Source organism: Torulaspora globosa, chromosome 8 (assembly GCF_014133895.1).
Source record: "Torulaspora globosa chromosome 8, complete sequence".
Lineage (NCBI taxonomy): Eukaryota > Fungi > Ascomycota > Saccharomycetes > Saccharomycetales > Saccharomycetaceae > Torulaspora > Torulaspora globosa.
Window position 1 is genome coordinate 823,101 of NC_050734.1, and position 17,325 is coordinate 840,425.

Sequence of the window (17,325 nt, forward strand, 5' to 3'; positions counted from 1 at the left end):
CTCGGCCTTCTAGAAGCTGGCGCGCAGACTGAATTTCATCAACTTTCAATCGTTTAAACTAAGACTCAGAGTGCCCAAAGTGATGCTCAAGGCCGTCTTCTGAACCCCATCTGCCGCTGAAATTAATCCTAGTCTGATATTATGTCAAAGGGCAAGAACAAGAATCGCGAACCGAGAGGAGACCGTTCAGCAAAGGGCTCAAATGGACACAGCGCTAGACAGAACCATAAGCGTATGGAAATGAAACAAGGTGGAGAAGGTTCGAAATTCCCGGTGAAATTAGCGATGTGGGATTTCGATCATTGTGATCCAAAGAGATGTAGCGGGAAGAAACTGGAGAGACTTGGACTGATTAAGTCCCTGCGTGTGGGCCAAAAGTTTCAAGGCATTGTAGTCTCGCCCAATGGGAACGGTGTGGTGTGCCCCAACGATCGTGCTATCGTGGAAGAGCAGGGAGCTTCGGTGGTGGAATGCTCCTGGGCTAGACTCGACGAAGTGCCATTCAATAAAATCGGCGGTAAGCATGAGAGGCTCTTGCCGTATCTGGTGGCTGCGAATCAGGTGAACTACGGCAGGCCCTGGAAGCTGAATTGCGTGGAAGCCCTAGCCGCGTGCTTTGCGATTGTGGGGAGGATGGATTGGGCTTCTGAGTTGCTTTCTCACTTCTCCTGGGGCCCTAGCTTTCTAGAGCTTAACAGCGAGCTGATAGAAATATACCAGAAATGTACAGACGCACAATCTGTCAAGGACGCCGAGACTGCTTGGCTTGCCAAGATACAGCAAGAAGTCGAAGAGCGGAAAGCGCAGGCCAAAACGGACGACATATGGATGACCGGAAACGTAAATAGAAGGGATGCCAGCATCTCCGAGTCAGAAGACTGCTCAGACCTGGTGCTCTCTGAGGAAGAGGACTCTAAAACTTATCGCTATGATTCGCTTGGCAACATCATAGCGTCGGAATCAGAAGAAGAGACACAGAGTGACACAGAGGAAGAAGAACTTAATGACCGCCATGCAGACGAAACTTAGCACGGCAGCAGAGGATGACAAAACCCGGATCCTCCGAGCTGCTCGCGGTAGAGATCTAGGTATAAAGAAGCAGAATCACTGGTCACGATCCATATGTATACTATAAGCGGTGTCGTCTATATTGGTAGCTAATTACTAGTTAATATGGCTTAAGGCGGCAGACTTCTGGACAGAGCTTAATGATAATCGGTAGCTCCTAAGGTTGCAAATGCTACGATCATTCAGTATATTGAAAGGATAGTTCAACAAGATAATCGTGCTGTTTTCGCTATGGAGGTGACAGAAGGCTTTGTGGATGACGCTGAAGCCCCACCAAACGATGTATTATCGCTGGAACCACCGGAAGATAGTCCAAAGAACTTTGCACCATCTCCCGATTTCTTGTGGCTTTGTGAAGAATTATTCATACGTGTGGAGGACGTTAAAAAACAGGGCAGAGAGCGTCTTGGATCCAAACCCATTTCTATGAGATACTACGACGTGATACATCATTTCGTCAAATTGTGGCGGAGAACTGTTGGCGATGATATATATCCTGCGTTTGCTTTGATTCTTCCCTACAGAGATCGGCGTATCTATAATATCAAAGATTACACGTTAGTGAAAGCAGTCTGCAACTACTTGGCACTGCCCAAGCAGTCAGCTACCGAAAAAAGGTTGCTAAAATGGAAGCGGAGGGCGACAAGAGGTTCGCGATTATCAAACTTTTGCGTTACTGAGATCAAGAAGAGAAAGAGCGAACCTTCTCCGGAGAGGCGGATTACCATTGATAAACTAAATGAGTGCTTGGACCAACTGGTGGAGGAACGAAATGCGAAAGGAGGCTTCAAGGGATTGTCAGAATCTCCTGCCTTCAACTTCTGCCTTCAGAATATGACTTTCGTAGAGCTCAAGTTCTTTTTCGATATTATACTGAAGTACAGATTGATCGGCGGGCAAGAAGACAAATTGCTGAGTTGCTGGCATCCCGATGCACCCGAGTATCTTAGTGTTGTGTCTGACCTCAAGACTGTGACTAAGAGACTTTGGAACCCGGAGAATCGTTTAAGACATGACGATCTGAGTATCAACCTGGGATACGCGTTTGTTCCACAACTGGCGAAGAAGGTTTCCGTGTCATATGAAAAGATTTGCGGTAAGTTGAAAAACGATTTTGTCATAGAGGAAAAGATGGATGGTGAAAGGATTCAAGTGCATTACATGGATTTCGGCGGGAGCGTGAAATTCCTAAGCAGACGTGGAATCGATTTCTCATATCTTTATGGGGAGAGTATAAGTGAAGGGCCTGTAGCTCAGTACTTGAAGTTCAATCCAAATGTCAAAGACTGCGTTTTGGATTGTGAGATGATAACTTATGATACAGACAGAGGTGTTGTTTTGCCGTTTGGTTTAGTCAAAAGTAGTGCAAGACAAGCTCTCAGCATGGAAGGCATCTGCACTCAAGGTTATCGCCCTATGTTAATGGTCCTGGATCTTGTCTATCTGAATGGCGTCTCTTTGATTAAGTTACCTTTGCATCAGCGAAAAGAATATTTGGTCAAAATTTTGACGCCGTTTCCGCATGCCGTGGATATCTTATCATATGTTCGCTGCTCTGATCAGATCGCCATCAAAAGATCTCTTGAAAGAGCCATATCCATGGGATCTGAAGGGATTGTGCTGAAGAACTTCAACTCTCGATACGAAATTGGGGCTCGAAATGATAACTGGATCAAGGTGAAGCCTGAGTACTTGGAGCAATTTGGAGAAAATATGGATTTGATCATCATTGGCAGAGATCCCGGCAAGAAGGATTCCTTGATGTGCGGACTAGCAGTTTATGAAAATGAAAGCGATGCGGCAGAGATAAAAGCAGCAGAGGAAGCTGAAATCATTAGTCTGGATTCTGACAGGGAAGAAGCAGACGAGCCCGATCACAACAAAGTGATCAAGAAGTTTATATCTTTTTGCATAATTGCTAACGGAATTTCTCAGGAAGAATTCAAGGATATTGATAGGAGAACGAGGGGCAATTGGACAAAGTCAGAAGATCGGCTACCGCCTTCTAGTCTACTTGAGTTCGGAAGCAAAATCCCAGAAGAATGGATAGATCCAAAGAAGTCTCTAATCATCGAAGTGAAAGCCAGGTCTTTGGATAATACAGAAAGCAGCAAAAAGAAATTCTCAGCTGGTTGCACGCTTCATGGAGGCTACTGTAGGAGAATCAGAGATGATAAAGACTGGACGGGATGTTATAGCTTATCCGAACTGTGGCGGGAAAGGCGTCAAAGATCAGGTACCGCCATAGGTTCCTTGAATAAAAAATATCCCAAGACCGATAAGGCTAGGAGAAAGAGAAATGACATTTTCGTGGACCAAGCCCTGGAGATGGACGACGCCGGGCTAAAGTCAAATGTCTTTGCCAATCTATACTTTTATGTCCTCTCCGACTACATCGATCCCGAACTGAACACTAGGATAACGAAGCCTCAGTTGAATAATTTGATTAAACAAAATAGTGGAATGCTGGTTCAGAACCTTATTTCCAAGCACCATATGGAGAATTCTTTTCGCATCATCAGTGGTAAACTTACCGGTGAATGTAAATCTTTGATAAACAGAGGCTACGACATCCTAAGCCCGCGATGGATCCTGGACTGCGTAAGCTACGGAAAGTTGGTTAGGATAGAGCCAAAACATTGCTTCAATGTGTCCGAAGAGCTGATGAAAATAGCCCGAGAAAGGGTTGATCGTTTCGGCGACAGTTTTGTTTCTACCATCTCGGAACAGCAGCTGGAGAGCCTGATCACCTCAAATATAGACAGCACCCCAGTCACAGACTATAACCACATGGACCGGAGCCCAGAGCTCAGTCAGGTTCCGATTTTCCTGTTTTCTGGAAGAATATGTTATGTACCGGAGATGTTTTTCAGTGCTACAGAGAGAGCTGCGCTACTGTCCAAAATCAAGCTCTATGGGGGTCTTGTGGCTTCTGAGCTTATAAATTGCAACCTCATTGTTGTATCGATGACTACGTGCTCAAGAGATCCGCCGCTTCAAAAGCTCAGAGAATCTGTCGCACAGCTCATCGCTAATTTTGACAGCCCTCAACCGATACCTCATCTGGTAACGTCCGAGTGGATAGACAGATCGATTCAGGAGAACTGCCAAGTTCCTGAGGAGGATTTCTATCCAGCTTAAGCTTTTGACGTATATGATGGAGAATTCACGTGATCCAAAATAATCGGCATACTTCTTGGCAATTGTTCACAGAGAAGGGCATGGATAGACGATGGATGGAAAGAATCAAAAGATGGGTGACCAATTCAAGGGCTTTGTTCCCATTCACACAATATTTTACGCCGTGTTTCATCCGACGGAAGGTACAAAGGTGCGTTTTGAGTTCCCCCCTGGAAATTTGGAGAACCATAATATCAATTTCGATACCATCAAGAATTACATTATACCTAAACCGCAGCTTTGCCACAAACTTCTGACTCTGAAGTATAAAAATTATCGCATTGCATCTTATCCAGTGACCGTCAATTCAGCCATATATGCTAGGAACTTCTTCAGCTTCAATTTCGTATTTGTATTTCAGTACGATTGCGAGACGTCACCATATGAGCCTGCAATTGCCAGACTGGGGAAGATGTTCAAAGTTCTGGAGGAGCAGAATTTGATTCTGTCAAAGGCGGAGAAAGATCCTGTGTTTTACCAGAACAGTCCGGAAGGAGTCACTCAAGATGGCAAATCCAATTCAGAGAAAGGGACTGTGAAGCTGCCGAAGGTCCAGAATAATGTTCGGAGCGAATACGAACAAGTCACCGAGGGCAGCTTTTCGCTGCACGACCTGGTTTTAAGAGTATATCAAGATCTTAACAATTATTCCGAATGTTTAATACCGATTGATGATGGAAATGCGGTAGATATCAAGATATTTCCACTGATGACCCCGCCCCAATCGAATGTTTCAATTGAGGATGTCCCAGTATCCACTGTTAACCTAAAGAAAGTCATCGATCTCAATTGGGATCCTACAATGTTAAAAATAGTGCCGTTCATTGATGGGCTGAACTGCGTCTCCAAAATCGCAAAACTTAGTAACAGCTCTCCAGATCTAGTGATGGAATGCGTGAAGCATCTTATTTACTACGACTGTGTCTTTCTGGCTGATATTTTCCAGTTTTCGAATATTTATGCACCGACAAGCTTACTGCGATGTTTTCTGACTGATCTCGCTCTTGCGACAGAGTGTCAGTCTCACGTCGTGTGCGAAGAAAGTTCTCTGCTTCCCTCGGTTCCTTTCGACAGAGGGGAGAGCTTAGACTCAGAGCATTCAGACCACGATTTTTCCGGATTGCATTCCATTAACAGAAGCCTTGGATCGCTTAAAAACTCCATGAGCTCTAAAAGCGCAATTTCATCTCACCGACATAAGCAATCGGTATCATCAGCATCGGAAGCATCACTATGCAAAAGTGGGAAGCATTCACAAGGCAGCTTTTCTAGCAACAACACAAATTCGTCCAATATACTTCCCAGGTACCTACCGACTAGGTCATGTTTGTTCGACCTATACAGATCGCTCAGTCAAGGTGTAACGGTGAAGGAGTGGTACGCCGCGAACTGCAATACGATTCGGCACAATCGCATCGACATTAGACGCTTTATATCATTCGGAGTTATGAAGGGCTTGATTTATCGATGCCATTCGTATCCCGTCATTAAGAAACTGGACATTTTTGATTTAGCCAAGAATTCAAGCTTGGATGCAGGCCTGAGCTCAAATTCAAGCAATGTCAAGCGCGGTAAGAACAAAAATCGTTCAAATAACATTTTTTCCACGTCTGATATAAGGTTCGGAGCGGAAGAAGATGATGGAACAAAGAAGCATCGAAACGCACTTGACTCTGAAATAGCGGATCAGGTGTTGAAGAATGTATACAAGAAACTATCAGCGGTGGACACTTCAGACTCAAAAAACGGTATTGCGAATTTGATGAAACGCTTAGACGCACAGAGATCTTCTGCAACCGCTCCAAGCAACTCTATCAGTAATCTTTACCGGTTGAGAAACTCCGAGCGCCCATCCAGGGTATCATTCGACAAACAGCAAGAGGATAGGAAATCAGGCAAAAACTTAACATCGGCAGATGAAAAGAGTAAAGAAGAAGAATTTGCGGATCACGTAGCGAGAAGACAGAGGGATATACTCTTGCTTAGGTCCATTGAAGCAGCAGATAACCTAGATAAGATATGCGTCGAGCTGGAAATGCCCAGGAGTCAGGTCGAGGATCTTCTAAAAATATTGGGGGACTACAAAATTGTTAATAGCTGAGTTAGTGGTTGTCATAATATTATTATTTAGTGATAATACAACGCGGCTATTGACCGCAGGGCAGGGCAGATTCAATGATGCCTAGTGACTTTGGTCGAACTATCGTCCAATGTGCCGTCAAGATCAGTATATGATCGTTTGTAGCCGGATCTGGCAAGACTCAGTTGTGGCTTACAAGGAGAATGAGAGTTTGCCTTAATTGGGCTGGATTTATTCGGGCTGCTCCGTTCACTCTTGTTCACTCTGAAAGAAGTGCTTTTCAAAGGAGAACGATCAGGGTATAAGACATTCTGCTCATCAATTCTTCGTAAGACGCCATCAATATTTTCTGGTCGGCTCTTATCGGTTGCGTGATCGTCGTCTCCCACAGCAGAAGATATCGAAGCTTGAAGTTGGTCAAGTGCGCTTCCATAAGCATCTGTAAACTGCAGGCTTTTTTTCAGGCCTTCTTGAAGCTGATTCTCCTTGTTTAAAAGACCTGAGAACTCCTGATTGAAAGTTTGGTTTTTACTCAACGCCGAGCGAGGACTTTCGTGATCACTCATCCTTTTTTTGACTTTGGTCATGGCCTGCTCTATCATATTTCGAGACGTTTGTAAGGTTGATCTAAAGTCCGATAATGGCGACTTTATATCTTTTTGAAGAGCAATATTCAAAGCATCGCAATTATTGATGTACTTGAACGAGCTTTCCCACTTATCCTTCTGCGGCTCGAACAATTGCATTTCCTTCTCTATCACGTCACATGTAGCAGTTCTCAAACTGTTGAGCATCAAATGTTTATTATTCTCTAAGTAATTATCCATCATTTCTTTGAATTTTTGAAACAAATCTTCTCCAGATGCCTGAATATGATGATAGGTACGGTCCACATGAGATGCTAGAAGTTCTTCGTGATTATTCTTGAAAAAGTGATCATTGAGGTACTGTTTGAAATTATTATACTCTTCGCTGGCATCGGATAAATTCTCTGAAAGATCTCTGTAACATTTTCCAACCATTGCCTCAACTTCCGTTATTCGCTCGCTGGCCGCTTCGTACAAGGCAGGCAACTCGCCAGATACTTTTTCAACGCAATCCTTGTACACCTCGTCGGTATGCTCTTGAGCCGTTTCCAATAACATTCGTATTTCTTCCTTAATTGAATCAATATTAGGTTGAATCCCAGCAGACTCGAGTTTTATATTATTTTGAATTTCCTGGAAATTTTTATCAATCATTTCTCTAACCTGTGCAAAATCGCTAGCGATTAGGCGATTGATGTTTTCCTTCAAGTCTTTTTCTTTCTTTTCCCGCTCACTCAGGATAGTTTGCATGGTGTTTAGAGTTGTTCTGAGTGTGGATGCCATATTAACCAAGTTCTGCTCTCTTCTGTTCTGTCTGTCAATTCGAGCATGCAGCTCACTGATCGAATCCTTCATGTTCTGCAATTTGATTCGTTGCAGATCGTTGACTTCGTTAGAAGCTTTCTTGTCCTTCAATAAAAGGGTATTTTGCGAGGTCAAAGTTTCAATTGCTCTTTTATATTCCTGTACTTCTGTCCTGTAACTATCAAGGTCATTCGTCAACTCCTTGTAGTTATCCTGACTCATATAGATACCTTCCCTCGTCTTGGTCGATAGCAGGTCGGCCTTTATTTTCGCCAGTTCAGCCGTGATGCTTTTCACTAAAATATCCTTCATGATAACAGAGCCCAACTGTGGTTTATTTTTGATGTTCTTGGCTTTTGCTGCATATTGCAGTGTACTACAGGTCTCCTCCGAGTTTATCTTGGCGGGAGATATAGTGGCTATAAGTGCAGTCTTTGTATTCCCACCTAATGAATCTTGAAGGAGCCGCGTCAGCTTGGATTCTCGAAATGGAACATGTAAACTCTTGTCAGCAAGCGAATTGATCACTCTTCCTAAAGTTAAGAGACTCTGGTTTATAGAACCCGCTTCTTTAGCACGCTGGTGCTGAGCACCAGATCGACTAATATTCTCTGAACCAGCTAAATCGACCAAGTTCATCTTAGATACCCTGAAAAGTTCACCGTGATATTCCTTATACAGAGTGATAGTGAAAATCGTATGAGATCGACTGGAGAAATCGTTCATCTTCGTTGTGGCTACTTGTCTATGTTTCAAACCTTTTTGTAGCAGTTTGATTCCCTCCTTAGCTGTTGTGATATGGAAGTCCTGCAAGTTTTGTATGTAAATGCCAGCATTTTGATCCTGTGACCCCTGTAACGATTGGCTTTTATTAGAATTGCCATTAGACACGGAAGAACCCGCTGAACCATTGGATGTTGGCATGTTATTTTTCCACCGTTTCCTCATGAAAGTCGCCGTGGATAGCTCAGAAGAAGACCGAGGCGAATTATTCCGCGAACTTTTCCTACTGCTATTGTTACTCATCGACGTTGTGCCGCCATTCAGCGTGCTCGAGTCAAAGATTCGCAGCTTTCTAGCCGATGACGAGAAATCTTGCGAGTCACTGAGCAGGTCCTTCAACTCCTCATTGTACAACTCCACAAATGAGCACTTCACCACATAATCTTCGTTTTCTAGGCTCTCGAAGAGCTTGAACAGAACCCGAGGTATGATACCTGCAGATTCGCTCAATTCACCATCATAAAGTTTTTCGTCGCCAGTCATAGTGTATGTTTTACCTGTGGAAGTCATCCCATATACCAACACGGTGCAATTGTAACCCTTAATGAAGTCCGCAAACAGAGGCTCCGCTATCTTGTGGAAAATAAGACTTTGGTTGGCGCTAGGCCCAAAAACTTCATCAACAGTGTAAGTCTTCGAGTTTATCTGAGCTGCTATTCCAACGTCACCCGTAGTATTGATCGATACCTCATTTGATCCAGTCACATCAGGCACAGAAACAACCACCGAACTCTTAGCTTTGATCTCCCGCTCATTACGTCCCCTACACCGCACTGCAACCGTTATATTCAGCTCCTCCACGGCTCCGTTGCTTTCTCGTGACGATGCCACCATTTCCAAATCTCACAGATTCCTTGAGACTACTTGCGATACCCAACAATGCCTAACAACAGCCTTCTGAACCTTCCATACCTTCTCGATGAGTATCTGTTATTGTTTTGATATCCCATCCGCTTTGTTTACCAATCGCGCTTTTTGTGAAAATCACATAATACGACAACGTTTCCACAAATCTATACCGATATTTCACTTTATTTAACAAGAATGGATGCGATTAGCTCGAGGAAGTAGCATCGTCAGCGCGTTCTACGGATGGTTGCGCCCTCGTCGTGCCGCTTTTATGCTTTCTTCTCCTTTTACTGCTCTTCGTAGCGTCTCCTGAGCCGGTTTCCGCGCTCTGGTCGGCCGAAGAAGGCTTTATGCTCTTCTTCTTCTTAACACTCAACGGATTGGGCTGCTTGGGGCCTCTGGGCCTCTTTCTGGTGGTCTCCTGCTGGTTGTCCTTGCTGGCGTCCTCTTTGGCCTTGAGACTGGCGTTACGCGGGTCGTTCAGACCCTTGAAGAGCTTGTCCTCCTCGACAGCCTTGCTGACCTTGGAGCTTGCGTCGCTCAGGGGCTCCATGACCATGACCGATCTGGACGTGTAGACCAGAGGTACGCCCGGCGTTCGCCTCAGGGATCGTCTGATGTCGATGTCCTGCGTCGCTACGACGTATCTATGTTTGTTCTGTCCGTTGACGTTTACCACGCTTTCAATGCACTCTTTTGGGGGCTTAGGCTCCTTAGGGGGATGGTTGCAGCGACGTCTCTCGAAAGTCTTGGCCAAATCTATCGCACCCTGGTTATTGGTCTCATAGAGCGACTGCATACAACATTGTGTTATCATTACCTTGACCTCTGCCTGCAAAGTACGTTTGAGCCCCTTGACCAGGTCGAAAGTTGATCCGTGGCAATCGAGGACGATCTGATCATCGATCAAAACTTGGTATGGCTCTCTGAACTTGAAAGTGTGGTTGTAAACCAACATTTGCTTCCTGTAGGCCTTCGCCCTCTTTTGACGCATTTTGCTCTAGTGATGTATGAGAACCAGACACTTGAGTCCGACCAAGTTGCCAGCTGGATGGGAGACCAATGGGACTATATAAGGTATCAGAGACAGTGAGCTTTTGAGTTATTCGATGCTCATCGCTTGCAAAATTTTTCAAAAATCAGTCTTAGGCTACACAACCAGAGCATGGATATAAATGATAAATAGTCTGGTGGCGATCGTCACCAGCTTCTAGCTCTCCCATCTTGGTTGTCTGCAGCCTTAAAATGCTCTTAACATCGATGAGAGCTTCGCTCGGTAACCTGAGGACTTGACTGGGCACACATCGGCATCTCTCGCTGTCTGTCAGCAATCAGTAGCTGCTCTGCTTCAGCCCGTCAGCCGGATCGTACGGCGAAGGTGTTTTCATCAATGCATTTTTATGGACTGCAGCTCAGTCTCTCCCAGTGTTCATCAGTTATTGTTCTGAACCAATGAGCTACCTACGTTTGGCAGTAGTATCTTACCAACTGCGCCAGGTAATCCATGAGGATAGCCAATTGCCACGTCACCGCTAGTATGCAAACCGCTATTATAGTTTGTTTGTGTCGCACAAGGGCAGACGATCCGGTTCCTTCGACCGGGCCCTTTATGCGTTGCAGGGAAGATCTTAGCATAACGTCCATCCATACAGATGTAGGGTCCCTCGGATCTGGTAGATGAGACGAGTTAGACGGAGTCTTGCGGCCGGCTGTCTTTGTAGCATTGAAATTGGAAGAGAAATTCGGTACAGGGTTCATCTGCAAGTATCTCCTTGAACCGTCCGGTATTGGCCTGGATCTTATCACTTCTATATACTCGCCATCTATGCCGTTGAGGGAGTGGTCATTTAAGGATCCCAGCGGCTTCTGCTGGCCCTGGCGAAGCGATGGTGGACCCTGAAAAGAGATGTCATCATGAATGCTAGGAGGATAGGGCGCAGTCAACTGGCCAGACATTGAGTGAGCGATATGTAAAGTTGTTGCATTTCCGTATTGCACTGTTATCGTTGAGGTCTTCAGAGCGCGAGGGATATGAATGGTTAAAAATACCATACCAATAACTGATTATGAAGAATTATGTGAAATGTACGTCTCTTCCATCCTGCGGAAGACGTGGTATTCAAGCACTAACGAAGCGATCTAGTATCTAGATAATGTTCAATTTATCAAGAACATTTCTCACTTGGTCAAACAATGCATCGGTCTTGGAACCCAGATTGTCGACCATATCCTGCAAGTCAAAATCTTGGAATCTATCGTTGGGCTGTGCCGACGCGACCCCCTTGTCCTTGCCGCCCCAGAACCTCTTCAAGTCATGACCACCTCCGTTGTAGACTAGCGCATTTGGTGTGCCCTCTGGCAAGTCGTAAAGGATGTCGTTGGTACTGTAGGCGATTAGTTTCTTCTTCAGTAGCTCTGGGGTGACGCCACCTGCAGCACTGAAGAAGTCACTGTCGGAGTCTGGCTGTAAGGATAGGAAGTAAGTTAACAAGCCAGCAACGTGAGGCGAAGCCATGGAAGTACCCGATAGAGTGGCGGTGGCATCGTCTGAGCCAATATAGGTGGATAGAATGTTCAAACCAGGAGCAAAGATATCGACACACTTACCCCAGTTCGAGAAATAAGCTCTGTCGTCACTCAATGTAGAAGCACCAACAGTGATAGCATTTTCAGCGGCTGCTGGGGAAGTGTTACAGGCATCTTGGTTCTCATTACCGGCAGCGACGGCGAAGTGGATACCAGCTTTCACAGCGGCATTGACAGCCATGTCCAAAGCTGGCGATTTGCCGCCCCCCAGGGACATGTTAGCGGTGGAGCCCTTGAAGCCTTTCTTCTTCTCCTTGACGTTCTTCTGATGCGATTGAGCAGCAAACTCGACACCCTTGATGACATCAGACATGGATCCTGAACCGTTCGATCTCAAGACCTTGATAGCAACAACGTTCGCAGCTTTAGCGACACCGTAGTGCTTGGATGCAATGGTACCAGCACAGTGGGTACCGTGACCGTTACCGTCAACATCTTCGTCATTCAGCGGAACCGTTTTGCCCCATTTGGCTCTACCACCAAAGTCCTTGTGGTCTACATTGATACCGGTGTCGATCACATAGGAAGTGACGCCTTTACCACCTTCATCGTCGTACAAATACTTGTTGAAACTACCCAGGTTCAAGCGATCCCTGTGGGAGATACGGGACAAACCCCAAGGGGCACCATTTTGGGTGTCGAACTCGGAAGCATGAACCATCGAGTCACGCTCAACAAACTCGACCAATGGACTCAAACGGATCAGATCCACCACCGCATCGGTGAAGTATCCAACGTAGCCGTTCAAGAGGCCTGCAATATCAAAAGAATCCTGGATACCTCCAGTTGCCACAGCGCAATTTTCCGCGTCAGCAGTCGACGCAAAGAAAGGATCCTTATCATCCAGCTGACGAGCGGATTGCAACTGAACTTCGCTGATCAGCTCCTTGTGGAAGTCAATTTCCTCACGAGACGCACCCTTCTTCAACACAACGATGTAGCGATGTGGCAAAATCTTGTCACTCGCGGTGCCAGACATGACCATAGGGGCTAGCGGAAATGGCGCCTCTTGGAACTGCAACGTGTCAGCTTTTTGCCCAAGTTTCTTGTGCTTGTCGCCATTGCCGAACCTGTCCTGCGTGCTGACATCCTTCTCTGCAGGTAATTCTTGCGTAGTATGCTTTTCCTTAGAACGGCATGGCATCTTAGAGCCTCCAGAAAGCTCTGGAATCACCAAAGAAGATCCCAAAGAAGCAAAAACGGCTATGGGAACAACAGACTTCTCAAATCTCATGATAAAGGTCTCAAAAAACTAACGTAATACAAACTATTAATGACTAGAACTACACTTGTACCGCAAAATACTAGTACAACTGATAGATCTGTCCATATAGATAGGTGGGAATATTGTATCAATCTTCGCCACCCAGTTTCACCTTATCCCTTTATATACCTTCCTCCCGATGACTCCCTGCTTTATCTTATCAGCTCGTTACCCGAGCGTGACCGGGTAACGGGCAAATAGGAGAACGGCGCTATCATTCAAACATTGAACTATCCAAAAGCCATTCACTGCTGGTAGACAACTAGCAGGTCCTATAGCAGTGGTTCGAATATGTTAATTGAAATATATACGGGATAGCTGGGGCTTTTTTCTTATCAAGGTTTGGGACCGATCATATTCTCGGGGACGACCCATTCGTCAAACTCCGCTTCGGAGAGAACGCCTAGTTCAAGAGCAGACTCCTTCAGAGTAATTCCCTTCTTATGAGCGTTCTTGGCAACCTTGGAGGCAGCGTCGTAGCCAATCTTGGGGTTCAACGCGGTTACGAGCATCAGTGATTCATGCAGTAGCTTAGAGATCTTGTCTCTGTTGGCCTGGATACCTTCGACACAGTGGACTCTGAACGAGTAAGAGGCGTCGGCTAGCAATCTGACAGAGCTCAACAGGTTGGAAATCATGACGGGCTTGAAGACGTTCAGTTCAAACTGACCCGACGCACCGGCAAAGGTGATTGTGGAGTTGTTACCCATAACCTGGACACACACCTGAGTCATGGCTTCGTTTTGCGTTGGGTTGACCTTACCGGGCATGATAGAGGAGCCTGGCTCGTTTTCTGGGAGGGAGAGCTCTCCGTAGCCGCAGCGCGGACCGGAGCCCAGGTATCTGATATCCTGCGCAATCTTGAACAGCGAGCAGGCGACGGTGTTGAGGGCGCCGCTGGCCTCGACAATCGCATCGTGTGCGGCTAGCGCCTCGAACTTGTTGGGAGCCGTCTGGAACTCGATCCCGGTCTCCTTGGAGACCTGTTCCGCGATCATCTCAGCAAACCCGACCTTGGTGTTCAAACCGGTGCCGACCGCGGTGCCGCCCTGCGCTAGGAACTTCAAATGGTGCAACGACTTTTCCACCCGGTCGATACCGTTGGTCAGTTGCTGGACGTACCCGCTGAACTCCTGACCCAGAGTGAGCGGCGTCGCGTCCTGCAGATGGGTTCTGCCGATCTTGACGATGTCCTTGAACTCCTGGGCCTTGGCGTCCAGGGCGTCTCTCAACGCGCCCAGCTCGGGCAGCAAGTGGTGGGTAATCTCGGTGACCGCTGCAATGTGCATCACGGAAGGGAAGGTGTCATTCGACGACTGCGCCTGGTTGCAGTGGTTGTTGGGATGGATCTGCTTCGAGCCCATCTCACCACCGATCAGCTCAATCGCCCTGTTGGAGATCACCTCATTCGCGTTCATGTTCGATTGCGTCCCGGAGCCCGTCTGAAATACAACCAGAGGGAAGTGACTGGTCAGCTTGCCCTGGGCGACTTCATCTGCAGCCTGCTTGATTGGCCCTGCGATCGCAGGGTCCAGGGTACCCAGCGATTCGTTCACCACAGCTGCAGATTTCTTCAACACGCCGAAAGCACGAATGATCGGCTCGGGCATCCGCTCACGGGCACCACCAATCTTGAAATTCTCCAGAGAACGCTGTGTCTGCGCCCCCCAGTACTTGTCTGCTGGCACTCTAATCTCGCCAAACGCATCCGTCTCGACCCTGAACTCTTGCGAAACCATCGAACGACTGGAAAACGACATTCTTGAACTGAAGCTGCTGGCTCTTGGCGATGTCTTCAACAGGCTGGATCTCAACATTGTATGCTATCTCGCTGGTTCGTCTTACTCGTACTTCTTTTCCCACTTACTGCTCTTACAACTAAAAAATCTGCTATGGCCTGTATCGCAGTACTGACGGTATATATAGAGTATACGACTGGCGAAGCCGTCGGCGACGCTAGCGCAAGCCAATTGACCTGGACAGGCCTCGAGTGGCCAAGAGCTCGTCGTTGACCCGCCTGAACCAACAAGCGTCGCCGACTCGGCAAAGAACACGTGTGGCGGAGCCTAGGAGTTGGTGAGTGGTGAAGTAACCTCGAACCTGCTGGGAGTGTTCTTGGAGGCTCCTGCAGCGACTACACACTCTTCAAAGAGTCTCTTGAATGGGATGCAGAGGTATTCGCCGCTGCCCGGCGGAAAAATCTGGCATTGGAACTGGGTCAGCGACTTGAGCTGGCAGCCGTCGGCGCTGGGGAAGCTGATCTGGCGCTCGAGCTGCTCCCTGGTGAGCACGGGCGTTGGCGGAGCCATCTTGGGACACTTGCTCTTGTGGTTGTGTAGTTCGTTGTATAGTGTATAGACAGCGAAAATGCGAGCGGTCGGCAGGAAAGAGGCAGAGTCGGATATAGCGACACAAGGCTGGATCTGAGGATGGTTGACGGTCAATTGGTTGCGGAACTGGTGGAGAAGTACTGTACCACAAGGGGGTATCGCTATTCGTACGGAACCGCGGGCTTTAGAGACGATGCTTCGAGGCTGGACACGGTTATGTTCGCTACTGGGATCATTGCGTGTCTGAGGTCGATTGCGCTGGATGGGAGGCCCGTTGGGGTGATGATCACGGCGTCACACAACCCTGCTTCGGACAACGGCGTGAAGATAGTTGAGCCGGACGGCTCTATGCTTGTGCAGTCGTGGGAATCTACGGCGACAGATCTGGCCAATCTGCTTTCGAGCGGGTCTGCAGAGGCAATTCGCCAGAAGATCGGGCAGTTGGCCAGCAGTGGGTCTGGTGTCCGGCCGAGGCTGGTTGTGGGACGTGACTCGCGAGTGTCGGGTCCTCGTTTGCTGCAATGCCTGCTGGGAAGCGCCAGCTCGCTCTTCCAGGCGCAAATAAGGGACTACGGATTGCTCACGACGCCGCAGCTGCACTACCCGACCAGCAGGTCGTTGTCAATGGACCGCTCGGTCGAGGAGGAAGACTACTTTGTTGATTTTAGCAGCGCCTGGAACGAGATCACACGTCTACATGATGTGGAAGGGCTTCCTTGCGCTGGGTTGGTGGTGGACTGTGCCAATGGTGTCGGCGGCCTCAAGATACACAGCTTTATACCACGCTGCCGTGTGTTGAGCGGGACTACAACGGTGATTAACGACAACTGTTCTGACGCAGAGTCGCTGAACCGTGGCTGCGGTGCTGACTTCGTCAAGACCAATCAGAGGCTGCCCACCGGGATCAAGGAAACTGACGGCGATTCCCGTTTGTACTGTTCGTTCGACGGTGACGCTGATCGCGTTGTGTTCTACTACTTGAACGAGGACAGCAAGTTCCAATTGCTAGACGGCGACAGAATCTCCGCTCTCCTCGCATATTTCATCGCCCAGCTACTCGAGCAATCCGGCCTGAGGTCCGTCTTGTCGATGGGTGTGGTGCAGACGGCCTACGCCAATGGGAGCTCTACCAAGTACTTGCAGAATCAGTTGAACGTTCCAGTCACATGCGCCAAGACTGGCGTTAAACACTTGCATCATGAAGCCGTGAGCAACTACGACGTCGGCATATACTTCGAGGCCAATGGTCATGGCACAGTCATTTTTTCTGACCGGTTCCATGACACTGTGGGCAGCCAAACTCAGGACTCTCTTGCCACCAAGACTCTGAGATTGTTGCCTCAGCTGATCAATCAGACAGTCGGCGATGCTATCTCTGACATGCTGGCGGTCCTAGCAGTCCTCTCCATTCTAAAATGGTCACCCAGTCGCTGGGGCAAGGAATTTACAGATTTGCCAAATCTGTTGAATAAGGTAATAGTTCCTGACAGGTCCAAGTTTATTGCTACTGACCAAGAGCGCAGATTAACCTCGCCAGCAGGGCTTCAGGAGAAGATCGACGAAGCTGTATCAAGGTTTCGCTCAGCCAGAAGTTTTGTAAGAGCCAGCGGAACTGAGGACGCTGTTAGGGTTTATGCGGAAGCAGCCACTCAGGAAGAGGCCAATGAACTATCTGCGGTGGTCAGCAGGCTAGTCCTTGAGAGCTGCTAATCTATAAGATATATCTAGCTTGTGTATTTGCTCTAGCTTCATGGTAAATAATAAGCTCATCGATAATTTTTCACTATGGATCTT

General features: G+C 47.4%; 10 protein-coding genes across 10 annotated transcripts; 4 read left to right on the forward strand and 6 right to left on the reverse strand.

The window, feature by feature from the left end:
* Positions 1-141: 141 nt before the first annotated feature.
* Positions 142-1,029, forward strand: TSR3 (ribosome biogenesis protein TSR3; the record flags this gene model as incomplete). Its single annotated transcript, XM_037285862.1, has 1 exon — positions 142-1,029. The coding sequence occupies one exon, from the start codon at positions 142-144 to the stop codon at positions 1,027-1,029; it is 888 nt and encodes a 295-aa protein (XP_037141758.1).
* A 270-nt stretch (positions 1,030-1,299) lies between these two features.
* On the forward strand, positions 1,300-4,209 carry DNL4 (DNA ligase (ATP) DNL4; the record flags this gene model as incomplete). The annotated part of the gene is made up of 1 exon (XM_037285863.1): positions 1,300-4,209. The coding sequence occupies one exon, from the start codon at positions 1,300-1,302 to the stop codon at positions 4,207-4,209; it is 2,910 nt and encodes a 969-aa protein (XP_037141759.1).
* A 91-nt stretch (positions 4,210-4,300) lies between these two features.
* On the forward strand, positions 4,301-6,349 carry NPR2 (nitrogen permease regulating protein NPR2; the record flags this gene model as incomplete). The annotated part of the gene is made up of 1 exon (XM_037285864.1): positions 4,301-6,349. The coding sequence occupies one exon, from the start codon at positions 4,301-4,303 to the stop codon at positions 6,347-6,349; it is 2,049 nt and encodes a 682-aa protein (XP_037141760.1).
* Positions 6,350-6,420: 71 nt separating this feature from the next.
* Positions 6,421-9,336, reverse strand: CIN8 (kinesin motor protein CIN8; the record flags this gene model as incomplete). The annotated part of the gene is made up of 1 exon (XM_037285865.1): positions 6,421-9,336. One exon carries the CDS (start codon positions 9,334-9,336, stop codon positions 6,421-6,423), a length of 2,916 nt encoding a protein of 971 aa, XP_037141761.1.
* Positions 9,337-9,556: 220 nt separating this feature from the next.
* Positions 9,557-10,345, reverse strand: UTP23 (rRNA-binding ribosome biosynthesis protein UTP23; the record flags this gene model as incomplete). The annotated part of the gene is made up of 1 exon (XM_037285866.1): positions 9,557-10,345. The coding sequence occupies one exon, from the start codon at positions 10,343-10,345 to the stop codon at positions 9,557-9,559; it is 789 nt and encodes a 262-aa protein (XP_037141762.1).
* A 467-nt stretch (positions 10,346-10,812) lies between these two features.
* On the reverse strand, positions 10,813-11,403 carry HG536_0H04650 (uncharacterized protein; the record flags this gene model as incomplete). The annotated part of the gene is made up of 1 exon (XM_037285867.1): positions 10,813-11,403. One exon carries the CDS (start codon positions 11,401-11,403, stop codon positions 10,813-10,815), a length of 591 nt encoding a protein of 196 aa, XP_037141763.1.
* A 94-nt stretch (positions 11,404-11,497) lies between these two features.
* PRB1 (proteinase B) lies at positions 11,498-13,171 on the reverse strand (the record flags this gene model as incomplete). Its single annotated transcript, XM_037285868.1, has 1 exon — positions 11,498-13,171. The coding sequence occupies one exon, from the start codon at positions 13,169-13,171 to the stop codon at positions 11,498-11,500; it is 1,674 nt and encodes a 557-aa protein (XP_037141764.1).
* Positions 13,172-13,536: 365 nt separating this feature from the next.
* On the reverse strand, positions 13,537-15,018 carry FUM1 (fumarase FUM1; the record flags this gene model as incomplete). Its single annotated transcript, XM_037285869.1, has 1 exon — positions 13,537-15,018. One exon carries the CDS (start codon positions 15,016-15,018, stop codon positions 13,537-13,539), a length of 1,482 nt encoding a protein of 493 aa, XP_037141765.1.
* A 249-nt stretch (positions 15,019-15,267) lies between these two features.
* Positions 15,268-15,510, reverse strand: SOM1 (Som1p; the record flags this gene model as incomplete). The annotated part of the gene is made up of 1 exon (XM_037285870.1): positions 15,268-15,510. The coding sequence occupies one exon, from the start codon at positions 15,508-15,510 to the stop codon at positions 15,268-15,270; it is 243 nt and encodes an 80-aa protein (XP_037141766.1).
* Positions 15,511-15,630: 120 nt separating this feature from the next.
* PCM1 (phosphoacetylglucosamine mutase PCM1) lies at positions 15,631-17,241 on the forward strand (the record flags this gene model as incomplete). Its single annotated transcript, XM_037285871.1, has 1 exon — positions 15,631-17,241. The coding sequence occupies one exon, from the start codon at positions 15,631-15,633 to the stop codon at positions 17,239-17,241; it is 1,611 nt and encodes a 536-aa protein (XP_037141767.1).
* Positions 17,242-17,325: the final 84 nt, after the last annotated feature.